The sequence below is a fragment of the Seriola lalandi genome, unplaced genomic scaffold, assembly GCF_002814215.2.
Source record: "Seriola lalandi dorsalis isolate HSWRI2012SDOR001 ecotype SW California unplaced genomic scaffold, Sedor1 jcf7180002054331, whole genome shotgun sequence".
Taxonomy (NCBI): Eukaryota; Metazoa; Chordata; class Actinopteri; order Carangiformes; family Carangidae; genus Seriola; species Seriola lalandi.
This window is the reverse complement of record NW_019524884.1, coordinates 176,005-189,528: the sequence shown is the minus strand read 5'-3', so window position 1 is coordinate 189,528 and position 13,524 is coordinate 176,005. Positions and strand designations below refer to the sequence as shown.

Genomic DNA, 13,524 nt, shown 5'->3' with positions numbered 1-13,524 from the left:
ATACACAGGTATATGATTTTAATGGTTGTAGATGAACATGAGCGTCTATGAGTGCCTGAAGCTACCATTGTCTTTCCGCTGGGAGCAATACTCCTTGTAGTAGTCAAGCAGTTCTGTGGGAAGACCTTCTCCAGGGACCCTGGGGGGCAGCAGTAATATATTGTTCTCATCATAACCTTGCATCAGACGCAGGATCTGCATGGGATGACATAAGAGAGGGGAGCGGAGAGAGAAACCAGGAGGTGAAAAGACACAAATAGAAACTGAGAGAGGCAAATTAAATTGCTGAAAATTAAATGTTGATAATTAGATGAGCTGTCATGCGAGGTGACAAGAAAAGCTGCTTGTACCATTTAACCCAGAACTACCTTTTCATCCCTGAGATACTTTGTATCGAACTCCAGACAGTAGAACTCAATGGGGAAAGTGCAGGGGTTCTTGACTGTGACTTCAGCTTCAACCGCAGCACTGAGAGGCAGGCAAGGCCCCAGCTCCAGAACCGATGGGCAGAACTCAAGTTGTGGTTCCTCACCCTGACCGTGGGCTGTAATGATCACCTGCTGGGTGCTATCAGCCACATGTACCACTAGCTGCCTGTTGTAAGCATGCTGCAAAGACATATGCAGTAGGTAAATATTCTATATTTTGAAAAAATTACACAATGTGGTTCCACCATTTCATAAAAGCAGTAACTCGCACAATGCTATGATGCTCTGATATGCATTGTGCTGAACTCTAAAATCTCAAAAGCTCCTTACCCCCTCAGCAGGGATGAACTTTATCTGCACATTTACTCGTTCACCAGGGGTCAGCATACCAGAGGCGGGAATCATCTCAAACACCACTGGAGGTGGTCGCTGCTCCTGCAAGGCTTTTTTACGTTGGTGAAGAGGCAGAAACTTATCGACCTGAGTGAAAGCAAGAACATATGTAGTTGTCACCCTGATGCATTTAGGTCTGTATTTGTCTTTATGTATGTATGTATGTACTGTAAGTATGCCATGTACATTTTGTTGGGTGGACATCAATTTTACAAAATTATCTGGAAATTTAATTTCGATAAAATGACAATTACCGTACCTTTTTGAAAGGCTTCACATCATCAGCTATACTCCAGTGGCAGGGAACCAGCTCATGATTCAGCAGCTGTAATGTCTTCATCTAATAGGGAAGGATGAAGTCTTAAAACATAAGACTAAGGAGGTTTCTAAGAACAGCCTGAGTTCACTCTCATGTCTGTTTGGCAACAGCAGAAGAGTTTTAGTTTCAGTTGTTTCAGTATACATGGCCTTCTTGCTACTTCATTAATTATACTTTTAAGCTAATGTTTTGACCACATTATGTCTAAACACAACAAAGTTTAAGCTGTTCCAGTGTATAAGCTTTGTAACAAAAGTCCTTGGAAATGATTAACATAACCTGATTTTGCAGTAAGCAATCGTAAGATGTCACCACAGCAAGGCAGCATTACTGGTCTCTCATTAATGAGCCTCATTAGTGTGCCTAGCACACACTTTGTAGTGTTAGGCTGTATACAGCATTTTGTACTTTCACCTACTTTCCTGTTCTCCTTCTGTATGTTGACAACACAAAGTGGGATAAAATGGGCAGTAAATTTATTTTGAATTTGTGTAACTATCCAGTTTTAGTAAAGATTATGCACATATACAAATGTTCAACACAGCATTTTCATTCAATTGTAGAACACGATAAGAAACCTTTGTAGAGCTACATAATAGTATCTTGTAGCTGTATCCCATCTTATCAGACTCCTGACTTACCTGACACATGCCACACTGTACAGTATCAAACTGCAGTGTATCCGTGGAAACTGTAATGTACGGCATGGTCACCACTGCACACAGCCGCACCTGCACCATCGGGCCACCTGCAACCTGCAAAACCAAAAATAACCATCTTAAAAACAATGTCACAATGGCCAGACAAGGACCCAACTATTTAGAAATGTTACATTGAATGAGAAATAATGACAATGTTTGTGTATGCCCATGTGTACCTTTATTGGCATGACAACACTTATGTCCCCAATCTGCAGTTTGGCTTCTTGAGGATCAAATCTAACTGTGAAAGTCTGTGTCTCACCAAAGGGCAGATTCTTCACTCTTTCAAATTCAGCACTGAAGCCTTTGAAGGAACAACAACACAATTGTTTTTTTTATTTTTTAAGCATTGTATTAAAAAAATAAAATGTTGTAAAGTGCAGAACACTGAAAACAACTAGAAAAGTCATTTTCTGAAAAGATGTGTACACTCTATTTCCAAGATGATGTATGTGCAATACAAATGACACCTGCTAAATGTTTGTTTATATAGTTGTAGTTCTTGTGTATTTGCTTAGCGCCAGATAGGCACAATCATTTCAAATACCTAAATACCTGGGGCATCATTACACTTTTTTTTTTTGCATAATTGTGGTGAAGTAATACTGAGATATTACATTTTATAAGAAACAGAGACAAAGAACTGAAAATGCCACAAGCCCTTCAGTAATGTAGTGTGTCACCTGTGCCAGCGAGAGGTTTACGATTGGCATGGAAGGACACGGGTACTGATCCGGTATTGGTGACATTTACAGTGTGACTGAGGACTTTTCCAGGAATGACATAACCAAAATCCAAAATGTATTCTGGGAGCAGGAACCTGGGGGTGTGCAAAGAGGTAAAAAAGGGCATCAAGAACAAGCAACAACCAATTCACGCATAAGTTTGTGCACTGAAGCAAGGCCTGGCAATACTTCAGTATAATCATTTATTGAGATTCAGTGGAAGTGTTTCAGTTTGTCATGATGACATTATCCACCAATAAGTAAGAACCACAGAGCAAAAACATAAACAGCCAGATATTATTCATTAAGCAAGACCTGAAATTCTTAAACTTTAAAACACAGTTCTCACTTCAGGAGACCATCTGTTTAAACAAAAGAGAGTCTGTGTGTGTGTGTGTTTTTCTACATACTTGCTGAGGCTCGACCACTGTCTGGAGGAACCTCCTGAGTCTCTGAGCTCCAGCGAGCTACCAGAGCTCCCAGTCACAGCAAGAGCGTTCTCTTTGACCAGTGCTCTCTCAATCTCCATGTGAAGCAGCTCTTCATACTAGAGGCAGCATGCCAAAAAGGGAAAGGGGAGAGGGAGAAGACTCAAAAGTTACTAAAGAAATGGAGGAGTTACATAAGCAATAAACAATCAGTTTCAAAATCAGCAATGGATACTGGTCTTGTGAAGCAGAGCTTGCTGCCTGAAAAAAGTCCATGACCTTGGGAGATCTCATAACAAAGAATTTGTTGTAGAGAGCTTTGAGGTTTGCAGATTCAGGATGATCCATCGCCCACATCAATATTTTTGCCAACCACTGGTGCAGAAAGGTATTGAACTTACATGTACAGTTTTGATATCTTTAACAGCAAGTGAACAATCAGATAGTGAAAGTGTCTGAAAGATGTCAACAAATACAATATACTCTATATCCCCAGTAGTTAGAACTTTAACTGGCTGTAACTATAAGGAATTTAAGAGATCAAATAGAGCCTTTCATTTGAGACGCTGTGCAGCTTAATAACAATGTAACTTTAGTCTACTGGTCTGATCCAGAGGATGGATCCCTTCTCTGTTGCTCTTCCTGAGGTTTCTTGCTTTGTTCCTCCATTTAAAAGATTTTTTGGGAGTTTTTCGTTTCTGTTCTGAGTGTCTAATTTTACAGGGTTTTGTATGCTGTTGTATGACGGCAAAATTGTGATTTCCAACACAAATTCAAACTCCAGATGTCTTGAATTATCATTTCGACTGGTCACATTATAATAAGGACTAAGAACATATAAAAATCAACAATCTAAGATGACTTTTCTTGAGACTTAAAAAGAAGATTTTGGAAAAAACTGTGTTTTGACTGCATTACATCAAAGTTGTTTATTTTAGTCACTGACCGTGAGTGTGTAGCTTGTCTCTGTTGTTGCTCCTCCAACAGTGATATTTCCATTCATAAGATCCTTTTTGACTCCATTTGCCTCCACAGCTGTTCTGGCCTGCTGCATCACATCACTGTAGCACTCCTCTGCTGCAAAGGAATCATAGTGTCACACCAGAGCAGACACAAAAATATTCAGAATTTGTGTCTCAGCAGTTGTTAGCATGGAGATATGATTATTAGTTAGACCTGTATCAACTGAAAGAAATTGGCTCAGTGCTTTCTAATATAATACATGTTGGAAAAGGCTACATTCAGTTCTAGGGCAACAGCTCTGTTCTGTAGCTGACTCTGTTCTCTGACATTTCCATGATGGTGATCAAAAAACTATTACATTACAGGGCAAGCACCTTGTGTTTACTGCTATAAATTTGACTAAGTTTGTCCATTCTGCTGCATAGAGAACAAATCGTTTACATTGTTCAACATTACAGACATCACAATTGCATTTGGATAAACTTAATGAAATTCAGTTTAGTTCTGTGTAGACTGTAGCAGATACACTTTGTGATTTAAGCTAAAAGGAAGCATGTGATGGAAGTATATTGCTTTGTACATTTTTCTTCCATTGGCTTATTGCGCAAGGATACAGTCATTACTGTGTATATGAGTGCATATACACATACACAGGTTTCGTGGCAAGTTCAGGCTGATCCTTGGGAACACTCCCTCTCCAGTCACAGTGATGTCCTGAGGTGGTAGGAAAGCCACCTGTAGCTGAAGCCGCTTCACAAACACCTCAGGGGTGCCTGGGAGGTAGAGCACACGCAGGCATTGCTCCACACCAGCATCTATGTAACCCTGACACACACACACACACACACACACACACACACACACACACACAAAAACAGGTAAAAACCCTTTATACATAATGAATGACCCCCATATCTGAAATTGCTCCAAGACAAGCTCACCAAGCTGGGGATGACAATGGGCTGGCCTGGTCTGACCTTCTCCTCATTTTGCCCATTGTCTTTTTGCTGCCTTGCATCTAGCTGCTGCTCGTCCTCTTCTGGAGCTTTCCTCTGTCCTCCTGCCTCTTCATCAGACTCATTGTCCTCCTCCCTTGGAGGGTATATGATACTGAATTTAAAGCCCACCTTGCCAGTATTCCTTAGGGTCATCTCAGCTTCCCCTACATGATCAAAAAGCTGGAAGAAAGAGAGGGAGACTGAGAGGTGAGAGGCTACACTATTGCTTTTAAATTGTCAGTACCTTTTTTATACATTGAAGATATTGTGAATTAGTTTGGCAAACAGAAACTACCCCACTGTTTTTAGGTGTGGATGCCTTGTTAAGTTGATACAGTGAACCTCAGATTTCTAGAAATTCATGCATGATATTAGCTTCCTGTTGCACCTTGTGTTTTATGTCAGTAACCTTATCAAGGTAGTAGTTGTAACTGTGATATGAGCAAAAAAGGAACTGTTAAGAGAAAGTAAGAGACAGACAGACAGAGACAAGTAAAGACAAACAAGAAAATGTTGCTCAAAATGTTCAAAAGAAAGAAAGATAATGTTGTTCAAAGTTGGTCAGTTGTGCATCTACAAGGTGGTTGTTTTAGGACTTTCTTTATGCTATAGATAAATCTAATGTTTGTACACAAAAAAAAAACACAGCGAACAAGAGAAGGAAAAATCAAGAGAGAAAAGAAAAGAAAACACAGAGTAGTGCTGAACAAACATGAAGGTCAGAGAAATGATCTGCTGAATTGTTCATTTCAACTGAATAAAAAATCAATATGTCCTTGTTTTGAATATCAATGACAACTGGTGTGGATGGCTTGCATACTTACGGGGGGGGGGGACTACATAGTGTCATTCAAAGTTAATGTCCTTCTTCTCAAGGAGACTTTTTATTGTGGAAAATGTAGTCGAAAACATTTGATACCAACAGTAGATATTGTATCTTTAAATAATGTGTATCCTAATAGCATGCAGGCACCCATCCCACAAGTTGTTCCTCAGCTTTAGATTCTGTGATCACAGAAAAAAATGGAATTGGGGAGAGTAAAACCGGATGGATTGTCAGTCAAAACACTAACAGTCAACAAACACAAATAGTCAGGAAACAAACTACACCAATGCAGCAAACACATCATCTGTCACACTCCCCTCAGGCTCGTCAGTGTCATTTTAAAAATGGCAGAATGCACAATTTCCCCAGGTTTTTCAAAATTTGAATTAATTTTGACTGACATATCATGTGCCACACATGGGTCGAGCAAACAGATGGCAAAGAAAAAGCAAAAACAAGAAAAGAGGGATAACAAGACAACAAGGAAGCAAATTAAGACAAAATAAAGAAGAGTAGTTTAAAATATAGCAAAGGAGAGTTTTGACCTGACATGAGCCCCACAAGTAGCGGCCCTGCCTCCCTTGCCATTACCAGCTCTCTCTAACCCCAATCATGGCCCAGAGAAAATCTGTACACGCTAAGGTGAAATGTAACTATTTGACTGATGGAGCTCGTAGGGATAAGGTACTGATAACTAAACTCCGCGTAAAGGAGCCCTGAATACGTACCTGCAGACCAAAGTCGACACGGGCGAAGTCAAGGCTGTAGCTGATAACTGATGCTTCTCCTGTGAGTTTGATTTCATACGTAGGCCCTTCCTCTACATGGCACTGAGCTACCACCTCGCTGCTGATATGTTCATGGCCGTAGAAAGAGAATGTGACAAGCTGCTGCTCCCCAGGTTGCAGATGACCATACATTGGCAATACATCAAATACCTACAGACATAAAAAGAAAACCATTAAAACTCACAAAATTAATTCTCAATTCTTACTAATTTCCATTTGTGACTTCCATTGTGCCGCTGTGATACTCATGTAAAAGTAATGGTTTGACATGTTGGGACATGTGCTTATTTGCTCTTGTGTCATGAGGTAGATGAGAAGGTTGATACCCCTCTCATATCCTTATCCAAAGATCTAATGGTTAAAATGTCAAGCTGTAGTTTTACAGAGGATAATGTGCTGGATATTTCCTGGATTTCCAGGTCAGGTGCAGTCATTTCCTATGTCACTATGAGATTGCCAAGAAATTGCTCCAGCATTCATTTTAAATGGTAGATGGACTTGCACTTATATAGCGCTTTTCTAGTCTTACTGACCACTCAAAGCACTTTACAATACTTGCCACATTCACCCATCACACTCATACAATGATGAGGCAGCCATCAGGGGCAACGTGGGGTTCAGTATCTTGCCCAAGAATACTTCGACATGCGGCCTGGAGGAGCCGGGGATCGAAACCACCAACCTTCTAATTAGTGGACGACCCGCTCTATCTCCTGAGGCACAGCCGCCCAACCTCCCATAAAAGCACGGCTTGATGCTTAAACACAGGATTTCATACAGAATTTTAAAAAAAAGATATAATTACGATATAGTTAGATAATTAGGAAAATGTAGAGGCTCTGGTAAGCAGGCTTTTTTCCTCCATGACAGAGCTATGCCAGCAGTTTCCCGCTGCTTCCAGTCTTTACGCTAAGTTAAGCTAACTATATCCGAGTCCAGCTTCATATTTAATTGACAGATATGACAGTGGTTGGTTATTTTCTCATCTAAATCTTGGCAAGAAAGCGTAAAATGTTCAGCTGTTCCTTTAAGCTCTAGTATTTCAGAACATTTCTCATCTAGAGTCTGCACTGGTGGTGTGTCCTACTGATTTGTCACTTAGTCACTGACTTAATCAATATATACTAAATGATTTCTTTTTCTGGATTGTTGGTCAGACGATGATATTTCTTCCAATATATACACAAGAAGCAGATTTCATTTAGTTGATTAATCAATGAATAAAATAATTAGTTGCAGCCCTAACTGAGTTACAAGTGCAAAGATGTAATCAAAGTATTCTCTGACTACTTTAGTCAGGGAAACGTCAGATTCATTATAAGTTATGAATCAGGGAACCTTCAAACGAGTCTCAGAACTCTGTTACATCAATGTATGAAAAATCAGAAAGATATTCAGAGGGGGAATCTCCACAATGAGGTTTATAATGGAAAAATGTGCTTGGGTGTGGCATGTGCATGTGTGTCTACCTCTATAGTAATAGCACTGCAGCATACAGAGAGGGAATAACTTGCCCATTAGCTGCTGTTAGGTGCTCGCCCCATCCCCTGACAAAGTGAAATCTCAGGGAAACCCTTATTTGTTTACACATGAGCATTTGCCTACCTCCTCCACATGCACAGGACACTGTGTGCTGTTCTGTTCATCTACACTAGGCCTGGAGCTAAGAGGAACTGGAGAGGCTGGAGAAGGTGTTGTAGAGGAGCCCCTCCCTTCTTCAGTCCCATTTTTCGGATTTTTCTGCTCCTCTTCTTCCTCTCGCATCTCTGTCTCTCTATGACAGAAAAGGATAATAAAACATCACTGATATTAAATATTTATTTTCCTCACAATGAAAGCAAAAGTGTATAAATAGACATGCAATACTGTAGATGGAACACAGGAAAAACCTTCTACCAATAAGAGGAGGCAAGAAATATGAATGAAACCATGTTCTAGCTTCATGAATATAATCAAATGAAAGCCGCAAAATGGCTGTGAAATATCTACATAGAAAATTTAACAAAGACTAAACGATATTACAATCTATTGCATATATATTGTAATACCCAAGTGAAGAAGAAAATCTGTAGCACCCATACCCCCAAGAACTCTGACTCTTATTTTCTCTGTGTTCTACTCTCTCCTTCCCTGTGGGATCAGACTGGGTGCATCCATCAAGTTAATTAAACAGAGTGTTCTATAATTAAGAGGAATTTTAATAGGCAAGCAGCAGGAAACAGGTCAGGATAGATTGCAGTGAAGTGCTGAATAAACATGGAAGAGAATGAAAGAGATTTAGTGAGTGAAGCCATCTCAAAGCTGGACTGGACAAGTTTATTAAATCACTGAACATTGGCTATGTTATTGCCATAGAGTGTGTGTGTGTGTGTGTGTGTGTGTGTGTGTGTGTGTGTGTGTGTGTTTAGTCTCCTATCACTCGGTATTACACATGTTGTGGGGACCTAAATCTGTTTACACAGTTACATTCTGGGGACATGTCTTCCTTATTGGGACAAAAAGTCCCTTGAATGTAAATTATGTTATGTAATGGTAAGGTTAGGGCAAGGTTAGGTTAGAGTTAGGGTTAGGGTTAGTAGTTATGGTTAAGTGCCCAAGAAAGCTGCAGTACTCGTGTGTCAGCTCATGAGTGGACGACAGTGATGCAACCAGCAGGGGGCACTGTTGTATGGTCAATCCATGATGTATGCTGTTTTGAGGGGCACTCTGGCCTGATGTCTGGCACAAATTAGCAAGTCTAGAAATGTAAGATGTCAGGGTGTACAAATACTGCAGGTCAATGACTTCAGAAACAGGGTCATTTTTGGTGGATGACAGTTCGTAAGAGCCCATAAAAACCATTTGGCCTCATGTGGAAAAAAGAAGCTTTTTCAAATGTGGGTCTTCTAAGAAAGAGTTTAAAACCCACTGGTGCGGACAGAGGAACAGATGGTGAGACAGCAGATGATGTCTCTGCAAGAGCTCAGCTCAAAACACAAATAGCCTACTCTGACATTCTTATATCCATCTCTCTCTCTCTCTCTCTTCCATGTTTATCTTTTCTTTCATACACACCATGGGTGTGACTGTGTTTTCCTATGTTCAGCCTCACTAAAACTCTACACATCAAAGCCCGCTGAACCACAAACATCTCACTTCCAGCAGTCTGTCAGAAAAAAGGAGAGAGTTTGATGCTGTAAAACTTTGGTTGTACAGACAAGTGGCTACTGGGGTTCCAGTTTGTGAGTCAGTGTGTATGCGTGTGTGTGTGTGTCTGTGTGTTTGTTTGTGTGAGAAAGAGAGAGAGAGAGCAAGAGAGAGAGAGAGAGAGATGGAGAGAGAGAAAGAGAGAGAGGGAGGTAGACTCTTTCTGGTTTACTTCTCATATACAGTATTTCACATAAACTGTAAATATACATGCATTTTTTTCAAAGAGCAGAAAGTACAAAGATCTTGCTTGGCGAGCAAATAAAAATACACCAACAAGGATAACCAGCTTCCCATGCAAATGAGCTTTTTCAAAGGTTGTGTCATTTTCTTATTTCCCATGGTGGGACATAATGTGTTTCAATACAATTTTACTTGTACTTTATTTAGTATTTGCATTTACTGCTACTTAATAATTTTCAGCTTAAACTAATGTAATTATATAATGAACCTCTGTGACCTATGGATACCTCAAAGTCCATGAACAGTACAACTGTTGGCAGGCTGGTTATTTATGGAAATAACAAACAGGAATAAGAACTATAATTTTTGGTCTGTCCCATATGAGATTTGGAAATTGTGCTTCATTCGCTTCTCAGAGCAACTCAGCAAAAGGAATCATCCTCAGTAATGTTCCCATTATTGTGCCTAACATAGAAGCTTTCAACAAAAATGTCTTGATCAGACAAATCAAAAATCAAAAACAGGTATGTGGTTTCTAAAAGCATACAGGTCTACAGTATATGATTCCTTCTGCACACAGTTGCCATCTTACATGAAAATGCAAAAACAGAAAGTCTGTTTCTGACCCTTGAGCCGTTTAAAGGAGTAAAACTCCAGGTTTAAAAGACTGAACACATGTCCCTGGAAAGTTAAACAAGAATCTTTATCTTAGCTGTAGTCCCTCTGTACAACTTGGCTTAATCTCAACATCCTCGAAAGCACCTGGTATTCTTACTTGTGATTGATCAGTCAGTCATTCAGTTGTCAAGTAATCTAGTCCATCATGCATACCAGTAACAACAATGCAAATAAAAAAGGTGGAATGAGCATTTGATGTCTAGTTTACTTCTTGCTGATAGAGTTTTAAAAACAGAGAAGTTACCGTATTTAAATGTATTGTACTGCCTCTATCCATCATTGGGATAAATGGACTAAAAAGAGTTAGCTCTATTGAAATTCCCCTCTCTATGGGCTGCGGTGTAATTACTGATAGGGATGTAATTAGTTGGCTAGATAGTGCGAGTTTTGTGAGCAAGAAAGAGGGACTTGAGAAGGAGAGCGTGCACGCAGAGTGAGGTCTCCATTTAATTAGCAAGATGGCCTATGAGACAGATTGTTAGGAGAGGTCACAATCTAAGAGGGAAATAGTGAAGAAGGGGAATAGAAGAGAAGGATGATAAGGATTAGGCAGGGAGCAGGAGGAGGCGAAGGAAGAAAATGAAAAAAAAAGATAAATAGGCAATGTAAAAACCTAAGATGAGGACAAGGAGGGGAGCAAAAAGGAAGAATACCAATAGATGAAAGAGGGGGAAGGGAAAAAGACACTAGAAGGTGATAAATCTTATAGACCTGCTATAGCAGTGAGTTGGTTCAAGGCCATGGACAGACAGAGCACTATGGTATTCACAGTCCACAGCAAGGGAGGGGAGCCGAAGCAAAGGCTTGAGAAAGGCACACCGCAACGTTTGTAAAGTACACAATCAGTAGATTTGTCTTCTCCAGAGAATTTATAATGGATTTGGCTTCCAATTCACAAGGTTAAATGTATAGCTACAGTACTAACTTATCTTAAAGGACAGTTTTAATATACAGTATGGCTGAGATCAATTCTGTTCTTGTCTCTTCAGAATTCTACTTTTTATACATTTTTTGTCCTTCAGTATAACAAAAAAGCCATAACACAGGAGTCATATTATTCCAGCAGCTCCTACTGAGTATGAGGCTGTATGTTCTGTGGATAAAAGTTTATGAAAAAACAAAGAGTCATCACTTAAGGGAAAAGCTTTGTGATTTGTGGTTAAGTCCCCAATTTTCTTACCTTGACTGATCACATAGTTACCATTTCTATAATTTAAATAGCGGACAATTTTCTGTCAACAAAGGATGTGGATTTGCTAGAGGTTGTATAATTTATTATCACATCATCTATCTGGCCAGTCATTCCAGGAATCTAAATATACTCTCCATTTACATCGCTATTAGTTTTTTTGATATTTCCTGTAAGAGGAAATTACTTTTCCTGTGTCTTTAAGGCTGTTTAGTTAGCCACATTTTGATGAAATATATATACAAACATTAAATAAATATGAACAAATGTTACTTCTACTGGCTAGCTCATCACCTATCTACACACTACTAATGAGTTTGTTGTGTGTTTAATATCCTCTGAAATCACTTTCACATTCAGCTCAATCTGTTGTCTTGACATGGCACTTAATTCAAGTGACCTCCTCTTACAGTGTTGCTGTTTAGAAAAGCATTACCTTCACTTCCTTAGTCTCTCTATAGTCTGTCCAGTTCATCCCTTTCATGAGAAAGTACAGTACTACCCAGGCTCCACTAGGCACACCCATGGGGAGGATTCACATTGCATCTCTGTATGTAATTATTTGGTATGCAGCTATACACTACTTACTATTCTTGATAGTGAGATCAGATGTGGGGTTTACTGTAAACATACTGTATATAGGTATAAATGTTAACTGATACCGCAGTGTGTGGACACTTTCAGTGTAAATATACCTGATGGTATGGAGTTTCTGGTCTTCCAGGAAAGTCCAGTGGTAGGACACAGGCAGTGGGGAGCAGTTGGTGATTGTGATTACTCTGTGAGTCTCTGTGCAGTTCAGCACACAGCCAAAGTCAACTGTGGTGGAGGAGAAATGGAGGTTGGGGAAGTGGACCTCAGCATGCAGCTCCACCGTGTCTTGCTGTGGGTGTCCCTGGTAGTGCACCTCAAGGAACTGGAGAAAAAAAAACATGGAAGGCAATGTATTATGTATTAAGTATTAGTATGTATAAATATGTAAATAAAATAATGCTCCTCATCACCACTAATGAAAAGTTATGGCCAGTGAACAGTGATCCTTTTGCAGAGGCCTGCAAAAGTGAAAATATCCTGTTACTGAAAGATAAAAGCCCTTTAAATGTCTTGTGAACCTAATGGAGGTTCTGAAACCCAGGTGGTGAATCACTGTCATATGCATTAAAATATGGTGAGCTCAGAAGGACACAAGATGAAAAAAATCAAGGATTACATAAAAAATGTACAAAAAAGCACATCACTGTTACCTCATCCACAACTCGTGACACTCGATCTTGACAGCAAAGTGGATTAAAGCATACCCACAACTCAGCCTGCTTCCCGTCACCTAAAACCATGGACTGGAAAAGACATTACAGTAGTAAAAATATGAAACATACATATATCAAAGGAGACATGCTGTCTCTGCAATATTTACTAATAAACTAATCAACAGAATATAAGACTGGTTCTTCAACTTTTTTCACTTTTTGAGAATTCGTACTTGCACACTTGATTAAAAATCATTATATCATATTTTTATCTGATGACTCCCAAAGCATAAGTTCACAACCCTTTTAAAAACCTTCTCACAGTTTAATGAGACGTTTATTGTAATCCTGCCATGGGAACCAGGCTTATCCAAATATCCTGCTACCTTTTAGCTTCATTCAGAGACCCGCCGAGGGCTTGAAAACCATTTAAATGTGGATTCCAATCCTGCACTTTAATCAACTCACATGA

General features: G+C 39.6%; 1 protein-coding gene across 1 annotated transcript in view; it reads right to left on the bottom strand.

The window, feature by feature from the left end:
• The window catches only part of hydin (HYDIN axonemal central pair apparatus protein), a 66,216-nt gene that overhangs the window by 24,473 nt on the left and 28,219 nt on the right, over window positions 1-13,524 (bottom strand). Inside the window, exons 22-36 of the mRNA XM_087174230.1 lie at window positions 13,050-13,142; window positions 12,501-12,721; window positions 8,175-8,343; window positions 6,510-6,719; window positions 4,899-5,135; window positions 4,608-4,782; window positions 3,941-4,071; window positions 2,977-3,113; window positions 2,525-2,661; window positions 2,018-2,145; window positions 1,782-1,895; window positions 1,081-1,161; window positions 759-908; window positions 369-608; window positions 66-195 (exon numbers count right to left, since the gene is read on the bottom strand). Of these exons, the coding sequence (XP_087030356.1) occupies window positions 66-195; window positions 369-608; window positions 759-908; window positions 1,081-1,161; window positions 1,782-1,895; window positions 2,018-2,145; window positions 2,525-2,661; window positions 2,977-3,113; window positions 3,941-4,071; window positions 4,608-4,782; window positions 4,899-5,135; window positions 6,510-6,719; window positions 8,175-8,343; window positions 12,501-12,721; window positions 13,050-13,142 (2,353 nt within the window). The remainder of the gene's footprint in view (window positions 1-65; window positions 196-368; window positions 609-758; window positions 909-1,080; window positions 1,162-1,781; window positions 1,896-2,017; window positions 2,146-2,524; window positions 2,662-2,976; window positions 3,114-3,940; window positions 4,072-4,607; window positions 4,783-4,898; window positions 5,136-6,509; window positions 6,720-8,174; window positions 8,344-12,500; window positions 12,722-13,049; window positions 13,143-13,524) is intronic.